General features: G+C 47.9%; 6 protein-coding genes across 6 annotated transcripts; 2 read left to right on the top strand and 4 right to left on the bottom strand.

The window, feature by feature from the left end:
• Positions 1 to 2,966: 2,966 nt before the first annotated feature.
• Positions 2,967 to 4,761, top strand: FIESC28_07310 (uncharacterized protein; the record flags this gene model as incomplete). Its single annotated transcript, XM_031161451.1, has 4 exons — positions 2,967 to 3,048; positions 3,116 to 3,270; positions 3,316 to 3,982; positions 4,034 to 4,761. The coding sequence occupies 4 exons, from the start codon at positions 2,967 to 2,969 to the stop codon at positions 4,759 to 4,761; spliced, it is 1,632 nt and encodes a 543-aa protein (XP_031014567.1).
• Positions 4,762 to 4,826: 65 nt separating this feature from the next.
• On the bottom strand, positions 4,827 to 5,780 carry FIESC28_07309 (uncharacterized protein; the record flags this gene model as incomplete). The annotated part of the gene is made up of 1 exon (XM_031161450.1): positions 4,827 to 5,780. One exon carries the CDS (start codon positions 5,778 to 5,780, stop codon positions 4,827 to 4,829), a length of 954 nt encoding a protein of 317 aa, XP_031014566.1.
• A 253-nt stretch (positions 5,781 to 6,033) lies between these two features.
• FIESC28_07308 (uncharacterized protein) lies at positions 6,034 to 7,380 on the bottom strand (the record flags this gene model as incomplete). The annotated part of the gene is made up of 1 exon (XM_031161449.1): positions 6,034 to 7,380. The coding sequence occupies one exon, from the start codon at positions 7,378 to 7,380 to the stop codon at positions 6,034 to 6,036; it is 1,347 nt and encodes a 448-aa protein (XP_031014565.1).
• Positions 7,381 to 8,340: 960 nt separating this feature from the next.
• Positions 8,341 to 10,053, bottom strand: FIESC28_07307 (uncharacterized protein; the record flags this gene model as incomplete). Its single annotated transcript, XM_031161448.1, has 2 exons — positions 8,341 to 9,886; positions 9,938 to 10,053. 2 exons carry the CDS (start codon positions 10,051 to 10,053, stop codon positions 8,341 to 8,343), a joined length of 1,662 nt encoding a protein of 553 aa, XP_031014564.1.
• Positions 10,054 to 12,589: 2,536 nt separating this feature from the next.
• FIESC28_07306 (uncharacterized protein) lies at positions 12,590 to 14,265 on the top strand (the record flags this gene model as incomplete). Its single annotated transcript, XM_031161447.1, has 4 exons — positions 12,590 to 12,699; positions 12,747 to 12,957; positions 13,011 to 13,830; positions 13,877 to 14,265. 4 exons carry the CDS (start codon positions 12,590 to 12,592, stop codon positions 14,263 to 14,265), a joined length of 1,530 nt encoding a protein of 509 aa, XP_031014563.1.
• A 185-nt stretch (positions 14,266 to 14,450) lies between these two features.
• FIESC28_07305 (uncharacterized protein) lies at positions 14,451 to 15,736 on the bottom strand (the record flags this gene model as incomplete). The annotated part of the gene is made up of 3 exons (XM_031161446.1): positions 14,451 to 14,789; positions 14,837 to 15,311; positions 15,360 to 15,736. The coding sequence occupies 3 exons, from the start codon at positions 15,734 to 15,736 to the stop codon at positions 14,451 to 14,453; spliced, it is 1,191 nt and encodes a 396-aa protein (XP_031014562.1).
• Positions 15,737 to 16,044: the final 308 nt, after the last annotated feature.

Raw genomic sequence — 16,044 nt, 5'->3', positions numbered from 1 at the left:
TGCCAGTAGCAGTCTTGCCTGTACCAGTAGCAGTCTTGCCTGTGCCAGTAGCAGTCTTGCCTGTGCCAGTAGCTGCACCGGTACCGGTTTTGCCTGTACCAGTACCAGTCTTGCCGTTACCTGTAGTTGTGCCAGTCTTTGTGTTAGAGGGGTTCTTAGGAGCAGCGGCCGTCGTAGCTGCAGGTGTGGTGGTAGTCTTTCTCTTGAGAAGACGCCTCAAGGCGTTGGCGTATGAAGTCGAACATTTGCAATCACTAGTGAATGTGAATAGTAGCTCAAAGCACTTGATCATGAAGTACTTACGAATCGCAAGAGTGGAAAGTGCTACCCCGCTCAACACACTGTTGGATGGTTAGAACCTGTAAACTGATTGGAGAGGGAATGTTGCTTACATGAGCTGCACACGCTTGAACACCGCCAGGATATTGACAGACGGAATCCTCAGCTGGCAAAGCAGCGGCGTTAACCGCGGCAATGGAAGCGCCAAGGAGTGCAATCTTGATGAAATGCATCTTGAAGGAGAGACTACTAGAATGTAGTTTGTGAAGAGGATGAGAGTGATTCGAAAAGTATTCAGACGTTCAATTCTTTATGATTTATATATTGAAGTGTTCCTGGTGTTCGCCGACCGATCGACTCATGAGTTTCCGTTTTCATCCATCTTGAAAGTTTACTAGGTCGAGAGACTGGTTAAAAAGTCAATGTCTGGTCTAGTCGCGGTCCTGAAGGTCAGGGTCTGGGGACTGCTTGCTTCTACAGAACTCAATTTGGGGCTTACTGGGGATGGAGAAAACACACATGCTAGACATGCGACACCTGTCAGTCGAGTCTAGACGCTTCAAACCCTGCTATAGGACCTACTATATCGGGGAATTGTCATCAATCGCAAGAGAAGAGCCGGGTATCACTGCACCATCCAGGTCACATCCAACAATCGACAGATTTCCGCCATTATTTACATTATTCACATTCTCATCGAGCCGTTGTAACCGTCTCCAAACCTTCAATTACATCACCAACAAGCCCTCAAGGTAAGGAGTTCATGGCTTGAAGAATCTCGTGTGGTCTCGCTCTCTCCCTCCAAGCTTGGTCGAAATCGCTCGGGTGGCTAAACCAAAACTATTAAACCGTCCCATACTATCCCCTTTCTGTAGTGAAAAAAACGGGTCTACCCGTTGCCATGTGCGCGACGGCCTGCCAACTAACTTTTCTTTGCATTCCTGACGCAGTCCCTGGACGATCGCTTCCCTGTTCTGCTAGGAATTTAGCCCAATTTAGTCTAAACCCTCTTGGCTCCACGGCTGGCTTTTTCTTTCCCGCTGTGGCTAGTAGCAAAGTCTAGATGACTTAGCAGTTCTCTTCCTACTCTCAACAAAGTATCACTTACCCAAAGAATCGTTTTGCCCGTGGAGGCTTGAGCATGGGCCATGTGACCATAGCTCCATATGTTGACAGCTTGTTGTTTTCGGGGAAATGAGCTCACTGAGGCTTGAGTCAGATTAATGACTTGAGTTTTTCCCGTTGGATCCGGATCATGGAAGACTACAGTAGCATGTTATCTAAGTTCTCCGATAACAGACCTGTAAGGCAACTTCATGCATTTACGAAACGTGGGATTACTTGAGGCTGATGTAGATCGCTCCGGCCAAGCAGGGGTTCCCCGTGTCGTTTTCTTGGCGATTCCCATCTTCCGGGGTAGCTCTTCACTCACCCACAAGGAGAGTTTGGCATATCCTTGGCAATGGCATCTCATCCCGGTTAACCGGCCCACCGGTGTCTAGACTGGCCGTGAGGATCACTTTCTGAACCTTCATTTGAATCCAACGTTCATCTCTCCACAATTATTGCACAGCACAGGCCATCTTCAAGCCTGGAACTTATGAAGCCATGGCCTTCGGGCTTACAAACGGGACCGTGTTAGTCCTTTGGTCTGTGATGATACAAAAAGCTTATGCTTATGTCTAATCATTTCGTCGTGATAAGCGCCGATAGCCGGAATAGTTACTCCACCCTTATGAAGCGGCTCTCCGATCTGCGAAAAAGGTTGACTGAGCGGCCGACTCCGATCCCCTGTCGATCGATGCAGTGAGACGAGGGCCACGAGAGTCACTTGGAGGACGAGTCAGCCGGAGGCTGCATATTGTCGAAACCTAGATGGCAATCAACGCCGAGTATGAGACGGCTCTTTAGTCTCCTCAGGAGTCTCGCGGCATCGGCATTAAATTGAGGTGCGTTGACATGGGCTGGCAAAGACCATGAGTTTCATCTTCCGTTCAGCTTACCAAACGATGCTTTCGTCGATCAGAAACAATTGACCAATCTTGATATAACTAGAATCCTAGGTCATACTAAAACTGGGTTTGCCATATCATGAAGAGGTTTGTGATCGTAAATGATACGAACGCCACATAGCACTGTCGTACCACTTTCGGCTGATAAAAGGAAACCACCAATGTTCAAGAACTAACCAATCAATAAATAACAACTCTACACCTCAATAAAGATAATTATAAGTTTAACATTTCTGGACGAAATAGCAGATTGAGTTGAATCTTAGTTCTCCACGGCTTTTGCAGGCACGAGTTGGATCTTTGTTGAAATAGTCCAGGGTAGGACGCAGGACATAACATTAACTTCTCGGTAATAAGCCACCACGGTCAACGCCCATGTATCCTCATTTAGCTTAGCCTACTCGTCTTATCGATAGATGTCGCCACTTGATTCATTCAAGTTTTGAGAGTTGTCATTTACACAAATGTGCAATTATCTCGAGAAATCTATATATCAATCCTGAGAGACATGCAATGGCGGCCACTTTCTTCGAACTGTGACTTTCCGAGCACAATGATTGAACAATCTGCCTCTATAGGATGATCGTCTTGAACTTGATCTGCCATTGTACACCGCCTTTAGACTCCTCTTTTCTCACGAACCCATTCCTCACAAATGACATACCTCTTATCGCAATGCCAGTAATCAGACGAATACCCGATAACAAAAGACGGTCCCGCACAGGCTGCATACCATGTCGAAGGCGTCGTAGAAAATGTAACCAATCTCCTTGTCCTTCACCTCAATCAATTGTTCGCGTATTCATCTTGTCTAACGAATTTAGGTGACGAACAAAGACCCCAGTGCGGAAGCTGTCAGGGGAGAAATGTAACATGCGAGTTCAAAGAGTGGACCTTTGTCCCTGGCGTTCGATCGTCGTTGCGCAGGGATGAGCGTGCGAGGGAGGATACAGCATCTGATGGCGATGACTCTTTGATGGTGAGTGATTGTCATAATTCGATGGCAGTTTACTAACCTTCAAAGCCTATGAATGATAGTCTACTATCTTTTATCGACGATAGTCCTTCTACTCTTGAGCCAGTACTGGATGAGCCCTTGCCTAGCATAGTGCGAAGCGAAAGAGTTGAATCTACCCAGAGTATAGTACGTAGCGACAGAGTCGAGTCTACCCAAAATGCCCCAACCAATACCACTCAGCCAGCACCTCCAACAACCGCTCAACCTAACAATGAAGGCAACCAAATCCCCACCCCAGCAAGATGGAACGAAACAGTCCTCTCCGAACAAAACTCCTCAGAACGTCAAACAGCCATGCTCCGCTTCCGCTATCAAATAGCACCCTGGCTAGACTCCAACGCACCGCGCTCTACCTTTGGACCGAAGATCATGACATTAGCAGCCGAGAAGAGTGTTATCATGGATGTCATCGTTTGGGTTGCTATGAGGCGAAGCAGAAGCTCAACGAGTTCCGAGGGAGATTTTCATCTTGTGCAGCATTTGCAGCATCGGTTGTCGCTTGAGAATGTGTTTACGGCTGATGTCGGACGGTCGTTGCTTGCGTTGGGGAATTTCTTTTATACTTCGCCTTCGGAGTGGTTGGGGTTTCAGAGTGATCGTGGGGAGAGATATCAGTTTTTTGAGAATCAAGAGGAACCTCTTAAGACTCTGGATCGGTTTCACTTCAAAACTGGTAAGTTACTCAGGATACAGTATATGGTGTGAGCTAACATGAAGTCACTAGAACTCGCTGCTTCCATTATAGCGTCCAGATCACCCGTCTCACAGTCCTCGTTACCACTCATAGACGAGCCACTCCTAAGCTCCAACATGTCCCCATGCCAGATTTACGACACATGTTTGGTACACCTCACAGCATGCTGCCAACTGATCCACAACAAAGTCATCCCTCTCCTCAACGGCATATCCACCATCCAATCACCAACCCACGAATCCAGCTCATTGGTATGGGCAACCTGGTCCAACCTATGGGCAAAATGCGTCCAATGGTTCCGCGATCGTCCCCCAGACATGGTCCCCCTCCTCGAAAGTCCCGAAGTAGACACCCACACCAACACCCCCTTCACAGCAGACGTATACTCGAGCGCAATAGCAGTCCAAGCAAATCTCACAATCCACTACTCCGCCCTTCTCTTACTATCCTACAAACCCCGTCTCGTCAAATTATCATCCACGCCACATCGCTTAGTATCTAAAAGCTGGCACGCACAGAAACTCGCAAAACTAGCGCTCTGGAATAACTTTCCTGACCAATGGGATCCTGTCGTTGTAGCTACCGTTGTGAGGATAGCGAGAGACATGACGTATCCTTCGCAACAGGAAGCGTTGCTTTCGTGTTTTCAACGGATTGGGGACGCTACGAAAATTCCTCTGCAAAGGGAAATTGCGGATCTGCAGCAGTTTTGGTCTTTGTCGCGACATTCCAATGCGCCCACTAATCTTCATTCCTGACACGGTCCAGAGCGTCGTGGGGTATTTGCATAATTAATTGTAGCTTTATTGTTTCTGTATAATTATTATTCTAGTTCGTTCTTCCATGGGATGGATACTTGTGCTCCTCTTCTTGCGACTGTATATGATGAAGCGCGAATGCCTGATCGGACGGCCTTTTCGATGTCGAATGTCTCGGATAGTGCCACCTTGACTGCGTATGAACCAATGAAAGTGTCGCCAGCGGCTGTTGTATCGACGACATTGACCTTTTGAGCGGGAATAAAACCCTTGGCACCGGTGTCATTGGCGTAGTAAGCTCCTCTTCCTCCCAGCGTAATAACGACGTTGCGAACACCCTTAGCAAGGAAGTCGGCTGCAGCTTGCTCCACCACAGCAGTGCTCTCAAACTCAGACTCATCCTTGTTTGACAACAGAGCTGCTTCCGTCTCGTTCAGAATGAGATGCGCAAGTCCTTGGTAAATCTCCTCAGGTAGCGTCTGAGCAGGCGCAGGGTTTAGAAGCACCGGTGTACCCATAGCCTTTGCCGCTTCAAAAGCTTGAATGACAGTTTCAAGGGGGATTTCAAGCTGCATAATAAGCAACGCAGGTGTCGGTCCGGGAATTCTCTCAAACTGGCTCGGCTTCAGAGAATTGTTTGCTCCAGGCGATAAGATAATCCGATTCTGGCCAGTTGGTTCATCAACGATGATCATAGCAATGCCGCTCTGACCATCTTTATTCACGATGATTGAATCAGTTCCCACATCGTATGACTTGAGACTGTCTAGTAGTGTAGTGCCGTATGCATCTGCTCCGATGGCTCCAATCATGACTACATCGACGCTCGAGTCTTTCAGGTCAGATGTGCGAGAGAGCTTTGCGCAGGCGACAGCTTGGTTGGCGCCTTTACCTCCGGGAAAGACATTGAATTGGTTGGATGTTATGGTTTCGCCTGGGAGGGGGTGATGGGGGACGTAGGAGACGAGATCGATGTTGAGAGAGCCTAGGACGCTGATGACGGGCTTTGGTGAAGACATGGTGGGCGAGTGGTTGATAGCAGTAGAGACTACACTCAATGATCTTTAATTTGCACCGAAAGAGTATATAAGTCCTGCTGGGAGTTGGTTGAGCTCCACCGGGGCTGAGGACGCTATTCCACGAAGGGGTGTCTTACGCGACGGCGGCTACGCTTTGCAGAGCCTCCTACCTGCCAAGACAAATCACGAGGACATTTAACACTGCATAAGTCTTGCATGGATCTTCATAGCTTATTTTCAACTGCATATCAACCTATAAGGTCTTGAGAATCGCCCCAGCATCATATCCCCATTCAGCCTCAAGATCCGTCAACCTCCACAACGCACCCCACCCAGTCGTCCGATCAATCGATTTGAGCAGTCTCGCAATCTGTTTCCTCTCATTTACATGCGAAAACAGCTTCCCTGCTATATAAAGAGGTTGTATGGAATTTACCAGACTTCCAGGGTGGAGGTTAGCACATGAGATACCACAGACTTGCCGTGCATGCCATAATGCCAGACACTGGGAGTCTAGCTCATGGCCCAGATTCCGCATCTCTAGCATGAGGATACATGCAGTGTGATATATCTGATTGCTTGAGATGGCTGCCCAGTGGGGGAAGAGCATAGCTGGGAAGATTTGTTTGTCGCCTGCTTCAACCATACTGATTGGCTTCATCGTCGGGGGACGCTCATCATGCCAATATTGCAGCTCATTCCAGAGCTGCTGCCATTGTTCTGAGAATGGTCTATCGTCATGAACATCCGCTCGTCCAAGTTCTAAGCTTTGTGTTCTGCGGAATCTGAGATCAGAGACTTTGGTACATAGATATATAGCCCAGTTGGCTTGCATATCTGGACACTCACGACTTCTCTCGTGAAACATGTCTCGTACATATCTCTCGATCTGCTCAGAAGATACCAATGACTCAGGGGGTGATGGAGCCCATTTTGAAAGAGGTAGGACTGTGGTTTCGGTTCCATCTGAGATTATGGCACCGCATAACTCCATTCTGGCATAGCACCAGAATACTGCCTGTGGTAGACCACCAGAGAAACCATCAACGCCAAAGAACTCGAACAACGAAGCACATCCTTCAACATGCCGCTTCCAGTTCTTAGAGCCGCCCGACATTAATTCGAACACAGCCAGAATACAAGCTGTGACCAACATGTTCGGATCTTTAGCTTGTAACCCAGGGCTCAACAACCTAATACTCTCCTGATACAACTCAAGACTATCACACCCCTCCTGCGTCAACCCACGTCTCTCCATCTGTCTCGACGAAAACGCAAGCATAGCATACAGTAATGCCGGACTCTTCTGCGCCATAAGAGGCACATGAATCTGAAAATGCTTATCCTCATCAAACTTGTCCAAGTAAGGAGCACATTCTGTAACCCAATTCTGAAGATAGCATATTAACCTATCGTGAGGAATTTGGATGCTGACGTTGGAAAAGTCGAGGGTTTGTACGGGTGTTGTTTGTGGTTCAGGGGTTACTGATGCGCTGGGTGATAAGGCGGAGAGGCCCGCGAAGAGGACTGATCGGAGCTCTTCTTGGAGTTCGATGAAGCGTGGGTCTAGAGAGAAGTCTTCGGGTGGGAAGAAGGACATTGCAGCCGTTGTTTGAGTGGGTCAGGATGATGGACTGATACGCTACTCTTTGCTGCATCAAGGTTGTTTTGCAGTTGAAGGTTGTATCGAACCCAAAGAGGAACTGTAGCCTCCTCTTCTTCCCCGAGAAATGAAACAGAGCAAATTTGCAGCATCCGGTGATCCCCGTGTGACCCCATTCTTCCCCGACGACCCCGGTAAACACCCAATCATAAGAATTTTCCGGAGAAGGTTGGGGGAAACCGCTAAACCTAATGTGAGGGCTTTAGGCGACCAACGTCGAAGATCATGACTCGGTAGTCGATACCCCGGCAGGATTTGCCTTGATTAACTGAATTGGAGTAAGTAACGTTGCCCGAGAAAGACTGGGGCATCACATCAGCACTTTATTTACCCCGCATTGAAAACATCACCAGTTTGGATTTGGTGGCGATATTGACCATGGGCAGAGTGGTTGTCTGTTAAGAAAGTTTACCCTGAATTCCGAAGCTTCCGCTCAATTGAAATGGATTTCTTGTGCGTCGCGAATTTTAAGACTACGGCACCGTTCAATGTAGATACGAAGTGATCGAGGGTTGTGCCAATCAAGTGTGAATTATCGTGGACAGCATATGCAGAAGCTAGAATCGCATTGAAATCGTATAGTCGGAATACTAAGTACTGTGGTTTACTAATGGATCGTGACTATTTGAAAGCGACGTTGTGTCAGTATTAAGTTTCGCAATTGCATGAGAATCGATCATTGGCTGGATAGTCTCAGCCGCAGAGCATAGTTTTCTCATTTGTCCATAAAAGGACATATATACTCTAGAGGAAAAGACCACTGGCTGAATAAAGCCAGTGCCATTAATAGCATTGTCACCATATTTCTCAAAATTTAAATATAACAGGGTATTGATTCATTGTCCTAACATTATTCGTATACTAAACGACCACCTTCCAACACATTCATACAATCAATTACAACTCCTCAACGTGCTTCTCACCACCCTTCTCCATAGACTTTCGTCCAGAAGCAGCAGCCATCAAACCAACCTCAGCCTGAGCTTCCTGAAGCAGAATAGCATCCTGCTCACCAGCACGGCTCTTGAAAACACGGTCCATCTCCTCAAGAGAAGCATTCTTGGTCTCGGGAAGATAGAACCAGACCCAGAGAATACCAACGAACAGGAAAACAGCGAAGAAGATGTAGGTTCCCCACTCCCAGGCCTCAAGCATGGGAGGAACGAAGAAAGCGATGGCGAAGTTGTTGACCCAGTTGCTAGAGGCTCCGATGGATGCACCCTTGGCGCGGATGGAGAGGGGGAAGATCTCGGAGATGAGAGTCCAAGAGACGGGACCCCATGTGGCACCGAAACCAGCGATGTAAACCCAGATCAGAGCAACGGCAGTCCAACCAGCGGCGACGTGAGAAGGCCAGTCGTGGCGGAACTTGGCGACGATGATACCAACAGTAACCATACTGGCACCCATGACAATAGATCCAACCTGAAGCATAGGCTTTCGACCAACACGATCGATGATGAACATAGCAGGGATAGTGCTAACGAGGAAAACAACACCAGTAACACCAGTAGCAAGCAGAGCAATAGTTCCACCAGTAAGACCCAGGCTGATAAAAACATTGGAAGCGTAGTAGATAATAGCGTCGATACCGGACCACTGCTGGAAAAACATGATCAACCAAGCAGTGCAAACACGCTTAAGGTTATCCATTGATCGGAAGCAAGTAACATATTGCGCAATCTCCTGACGGAATTTGCTCTTGCCCTTCTCAGCAAGATGAGGGAAATCGCGGGCGAAAACCTTTTGTTCGAAAACGGCTTCGGCCTTGATTTCGAGGTATTCGACTTGCACTTGGTCAGAGTCGACGGGAAGCTTGCGCATCCATGCAAGTGTGGACTTGGCCTCTTCGTCACGACTGACCTTGACGAGCCAGCGGGGAGAAAAGGGCATGAACCAGATTCCGACGGCGAGAATGGCGGCGGGAATACCCTGAATGATAGAGGGTAGTCGCCAAGCGAGGTCGGATTGGCCATCGCCTGTTCCGCCGATGTAGTTACATCCATAACCAACCCAGAACGAAAGCATGATTCCAAGGATAGTAGCAAGCTGATAAAAAGAAACGAGGAATCCTCGCATCTCAGCAGATGAAAGCTCAGCGTTGTAAAGAGGTCCAACACCGGAGAAAAGACCAACACCAACACCAGTCAAAAATCGACCAGCGTAAAGAAGCGAAGGGTTTCCAGCGGTAGCACCAACATAGAGATAAGATCCGAGAACAACCCAGCAGCAGGCGATGAACATGGTGTACTTGCGAGAAATGATTTCAGAAGAGACACCGGCTGATAGAGAGCCGAGAATACCGCCGAGTTGGAGGATGGATGTGAGCCAGCCTGTTGCGGAAGACGATTGGACTACTGAGGGGAAGTTTTGGGTGAAGCGGGTCATTACGAGGGATTGACCCAGGACACCTTGTTGGTAACCATATTCAAAACCACCGAGACTGCATTCATCAGTAACTATTTTCAACCATGATAGTGAATCGGGGACTTACGATGCAAAGAATGCAATAAAGATGATCTTTGGATTCTCACGAATCGACTGCCAGATAGTCTTCTTGGGAGCACCAGTCTGAGACTCCATGGTGTAATGTCCTTCCGAGGTCGACATTATGAAAGAGAAGGAAGATGTTGAAGCGTGTGGAGAGGTGATGAAAATCTGGGGTATGGAGCAGACGAGTCTTTTTAAACATTTTTACCCCATGGCAAAAAGTTGGACTTGGATATTTTTCTGGGGTTGCGATGAACAGGTTCGGCAGAGAAGCGTAGGCTATGACCCCCGAGTTAGGTTTAGTGTGGGGATGCAGTCTGACCACCCCTAAAATACCCGCTTAGCCGCAAGGTGCTGTAGAGCCTCACTAGAGGATGGAGAGGATGGATATCATGACGAGTTGAAGAATTGATTGATACCGAGTTTGTTCGGCAGCTTATCTCATTGATATCTGACCCTTGAACGGCATTACAGCTTTCAGTATCACAGTATAATTCCTCAGCAATTAGTTTGCCATGAGCTCAACAACCATGCTTCTCGTAACGAAAATCAGGCATGTTATACTCGTAAAGCCCAAATCTCCATTAATAAAAAAACACGAGATAGCTTCAATTGCATGACTTTCTCATCTTCAAGTCTGGGCAACTCAGACCGTCGCATGGTCAAGGTGGATTCTATCGTCACATAGTTAGTCATCTCTTACCCGAAAAGGGGGATCTTAGGCGACGCTGCCCAGGTTAGCCCTGAACTAACCGCGAACCTGGGGCCCCGCGTGCAAATTTTTAGTTGTCGTGTGTTCAAGCTCAGTGGATTCACGAAAATAACGTCCCGATGAACTGGGTCTGGAACGGGAGAATGCGAGATTGGGTGAGACTAGTTTGGCGAATGACTGGAAGATATTTGAGCCTCATTGTCGGGATTTGACTTCATCTGACTTTGGTCGACGCGCTGCTGAGATGGATGCTACCCTGGAGTTGTCGAGTCAACAGTAGATGCAGACTTCTTGGCAACGAGACGGTGATTATATAGCTCTACACAAGCCAGATTCAATTGGTATAGATAGAAACGATTATAGCGATGGTTTTTGTTATTCCGCTTCAGTGATATCCTGCTTAGAGTGTTTCAAAACAGTACAGGCTGGCTTCGTGAGATGCTGCGTGAATTTTGTAAATAACTGAACAAAATATCTTCAATCATCTACCTACGTACACGTGTGGTGAAAATTGCAATGAATGTAGCAAGAGCACTTTGAAATAAGATTTAGCTCTCAAATGAAACACAGGTTTGATATTCACGCCCATTTGATGATAGGAAGGGTTCTAGTACAGAATCGCGTTGCACGAAAACAATAGACGCGTCTTCCAACTTCATGAGACTCCTTTTTCTCTACGCTCTCACCTTCTGGTAAAAATCATCAAAGGTAAGCTAATTATTTCAATCGCAAGCTTTTCTGTTCGTCCATTAACCCTCAGCAGTTGCACCAACGTGTCGGCGTCGATCTCTGGAGCGCGATGGATCGACATATTCAAGCATGCCGAGAGACAACCGCCTGAAACATCATATTGAGAACAAAAACCCAAGAATTAGCATCAATTTGTCGCGTTGGGCCTCGGATTACGAATCGGAGCCTGAACATGGTGACAAAAGATGGTTGATGTCAAAGTCGGCGTCGCGTCGGAGTTCGGAGTTGGTCGTATGCGGGGTACAGAACCTGGGGAAAGGGCCGAAAGACTGCTTCAGATTGATTCGGATAACATCTCGTAGACCTAAAATCAGTATCGCGAGTATTTGATTCATTCCATGGCCTCTATTGGATTTTTCAAATTAGAGTATTGTGGCAATTATTACGTTATCCAAGTATTCATGTACTTGACGAGGTTTTGAGATTCCAGTCGAGAACAAATCCGGAAGATTGATAGCCCGGGCCCGTCTGTTCGCCGCCTCTAATCCAGTTCAAGGTCAGAGCGTTACCCGACAGTCTGGACACGGGGAAGTGGTTGCTGAATAGCGAGTCAGGAATATGCCACACGCAGAGTCCAGACTGTCGGAACAGGTTCAGACACCTCAGCTGCCAAGTCAGTTCAAGCTAGTTTCCAATAGACTGGGTATTGTCAGCTGGGGAGTTCCGACAAGACGGAGTCCCGACGGATTGCTGATATGAATATGGTGCCATTGTCGAGTCTAGGGGAGATATGTGGTTGAAATCCGGAAAGAAACATGTCGACCAGAAAATGTATATTCTCGAAGAAAAGGCTTCCTACATGGGTAACAGTTCGTATTTATGGCCCAGTGCGTTGATCTGTTCTGCAATGTATCGGAAATAACATCATGAATACCAAGACCGCGCAACAGATAAGCTCCATTTCCCCAGATCCAACCCCAGATCCTCCCCCGGATCTTTGTTATCAAAGCAATCTAATTAGCTGCTTCCCAAGACCTAGACCCATGTGCGTCTCCCTGATGCGTCTCCCATCTTACCACATTCGTCCAACAAACCCCGTACCCGACATCCTTAACCCGTCACCCGACGCACTATCTACCCCCTCAATCTTGGCATCTGGGCAGCGCTGTGATTCGACGCTGGTTTCTTTATCTTAAATACCACCCCCGGATGCAGTTTGTTGTTCTGGTCAGCCCTATTCTTGCATCGTTCATCATGGCCATCATTAAGGGATCTGATACTGAGAAAGAGATTGGCAAGGGGGAGCAGTTTGAGCATGCTGATGCGCATGATGCTGCTGCGAGAGGGCACTTGGCCACTGACGAGTAAGTCTCAATCGCGGAAAAGGTTGGGGGTTGACTGACCTTTCTAGACATGGCAATCCCATCGCTACCTTTGACGCAGAAGCCGAGAAGAAACTCCGTCGTAAGATCGATTGGTATGTCATGCCGACAGTTACCATCTTATACTTGATGTGTTTCGTCGACAGAGCAAACATTGGCAACGCGAGATTGGCCGGTCTTGAAGCAGATCTCGGCCTTAAAGGTTATGACTTTAACCTCTTGTTGACAGTCTTTTACATCGTAAGCATCCCTTCCCCTTCCCGTATAGACTTGTCTGACAGATATGCCGACAGTCCTACATCGTCTTCGAACTCCCCGCGAATATGCTCTGCAAATGGATGGGTCCAGGCTGGTTCATCCCCGGCACAGCAGTCTGCTTCGGCGTCGCCTCCCTCGGAACAGCATTTGTCAACACAATGGGCGAAGCATGCGCCGTGCGCTTCATCCTCGGTATTTTCGAAGCTGGTATGCTTCCCGGCATTGCATACTATCTCAGCCGATGGTACCGTCGTGGCGAACTTGCTTTCCGACTTGCTATCTACGTCGCTATGGGTTCCTTCGGCGGAGCCTTCGGAGGCTTGTTAGCTTCTGGAATTCTTAAGCTTGACTCTTTTGGGTCGTTGACGAGATGGAGAATGATCTTTGCTATTGAGGGTATTGCGAGTATTGGGCTTGCGCTTATTGGGTTCTTTACTATGACTGATCGACCTAGTACTGCAAGATGGTTGACGGAGGAGGAGAAGGATCTTGCTATTGCTCGTATCAAGTCAGAGCGTGTTGGTGTTACAGAAGTCTTGGAGAAGTTCTCGTGGAAGTTGGCTCGTCGGGGTATCTTCTCGCCAGTTACACTCGGCACTGCGGTCATCTTTCTGTTCACAAACATCACTGTCCAGGGACTCGCCTTTTTCGCGCCCACCATCGTCAGAACCATTTACCCTGACGCGTCGGTTGTCCAACAGCAGTTGCGAACTGTACCGCCTTATATCGTTGGAACTTTCTGCACTGTTGCTATGAGTTTCTTGTCGACTGTCATCGACCGTCGCAATATTTTCATCAATGTGTCGCAGCTTCCTGTCATTACAGGCTACATCATGTTCCTCGCCACGACAAATCGTAAGTACCAACCATATCTCTTGAAGCATACTTACTAACCAAACAGCCTACGTCCGCTACGCAGGAACATTCCTCATCTGCGCCGGCACCTTCGCCAACGGCGCTCTCTCCAACGCTCAAGTCTCAGCCAACCTTGTAACCGACACAGCTCGAGCATCTGGTATCGGCTTCAACGTCATGTTGGGTAACATTGGAGGACTAATCTCCACATGGTGTTTCCTGCCCTTCGATGGACCCAACTACCCCATCGGCAATGGTCTCAACCTTGCGTCTTGTTCGTCCATCTTCCTACTTACTATTGTTTTACATGTGTATATGAAGTGGAGTAACAAGAGGAGAGAGAGGATTGATGTTAGTCAGGCTTTGGCTGGACATAGTGTTGAGGAGATTCGGGATATGGATTGGAAGCATCCTGGTTTCTTGTGGAGGCCTTAGTGTGCGACGACTGTTGGTGTAGTGTACATGATGCGCACATGGTAGTAAGACACAGTAATATCTACATACTGTCATGGAACAAAAACGCAGTTGAAGTTGCTCAAATAAATACGGCTCATCTAGGAGTAAACAATGTAATTGAATAAAAAGACAGGAACCCCGACGACTCTACCATGATGAGTGGTCTACTCATCCCAAATAGTAGCAACCACCTGTCCGGTAAGCTGAACCTGCCCCAACTTTCCACCCTCCGCCTCAGTAACAATCTTTCCACTCTGAACATCCCGCTTCCAAATAACAACAGTCTGGTTAACCTGGTGCCCAACGGCAATTTTATCACCGGCTTTGTTGAAAGAGAACTGGCGAGGAAGGTAACCACCCGAAGGAGCTGCCTGCACGGGCTTCAAAGTGCCGTCCTCGTTGATGAGGAACGTGGTCAGTGTATCTGAAGGGCCGGAGCGCGCTTCGATGGATGTGGCGAAGGACTTTTCGCGGTTTGAAACCACGACGAATCTTCCGTCAGGCTGGATAAAGTTAGCTCTGCTTAAATCACTGGAGTAGGGAGACTTACGCTCATGGCGATCTCGCTGATAGGAGCCGTGTTAGGAGGAAACTTCTCATTCAAAGAAGTAATCTCAAAAACCTTCGTAAACGAAAGGCCAGTACGAGTATACTTGACGCGATAAGAATAAACCTTCTGATCAAGTTCTCCATTAAAAATAAAAAACGTCTCGCCGCTCTTCATAACCTTAAAGAATCCATGGCGCGGGCCAGCTCCAGCGGGCGCCTTGAGAGAGCCTACTTCCGCAATGGGAGCAATCTTGTCCTTGTCAAACGACCAGACGCGAACCACATCTCCGCCGAGATCAGGAGTAAGGACGTATTTTCCTGTTGGGTCGATAATGACATGGTGTAAATGGCTGGCTTCTTGTCGATCAGCGATGGGACCGATTTTGTCGATTTTGGTGGAAATCTGCTGGAGTGGTTGACTTCCTGAAATAGCGCCGTCATTACCAAGCTCATAGGCTGCAGCGACGCCAGGAATGCTACGATATATAAGTACCCAAACCTCAGAACATTGGTTATTCACTTACTATGATGCACCGAAATATCCACGCTTTCCCTTGTTTCCAGTGATAATTTCACCAGCCACACCTTCTGAAGGCGCCTTGACGCGCGAAACATGCTTCAAAGCACCATCTGTTCCGATCTTGAAAGAGTTCAGAGATCCAGGTTGTTGCCAAGGGCCGCGGTCGAGACAGTAAAGCGCATTGTTTGCTTTGTCCAGTGTCAACCAAGATGGAGTGGGCTGGCATTCGGGCGCAATTGAAGCAACGCTGAGATCATGGCCATTCGATTTCTCGGTGAGTTTCAGCGTAGTGACTTTGCCGCTGTAGTCTGCGACGAACAAGTTGACGGCGTTGGCTAAGGCTGCTGAGCCGAGAAGGACTCCCACGATCTTGGAGTGCATTTTTGCAACTTTGTCTCTGTAGAAATGAAGAATCGAGAAGGAAAGAAAGAGAGACCGCTAAACTTGAGTGGAGGATATCCGAACCATATATTAACTTCGCACTGTTGTCCGGTATTAATTATCCTGCCAAGGTTCCCTGGCAAGGTAAAAGGCATATCCTCCAATCATCTGGGGTGTTCGGTAAGCTACATCCCGTCTTCCTATTCGGATTAGACATGAAACCAGGGGCCAGGTTTTCCGTGTAGATCTTTTCCGACTGTGTTATCCGAGGTTTATTTAGGCTAAGATGTGGTAGCATTAATTGAGGA

The sequence above is a fragment of the Fusarium coffeatum genome (assembly GCF_003316985.1).
Source record: "Fusarium coffeatum strain FIESC_28 chromosome Unknown BRIP53273_contig_159, whole genome shotgun sequence".
Taxonomy (NCBI): domain Eukaryota; kingdom Fungi; phylum Ascomycota; class Sordariomycetes; order Hypocreales; family Nectriaceae; genus Fusarium; species Fusarium coffeatum.
Note: the sequence above shows the minus strand (reverse complement) of the source record. Positions and strands in the feature narration are given on the sequence as shown.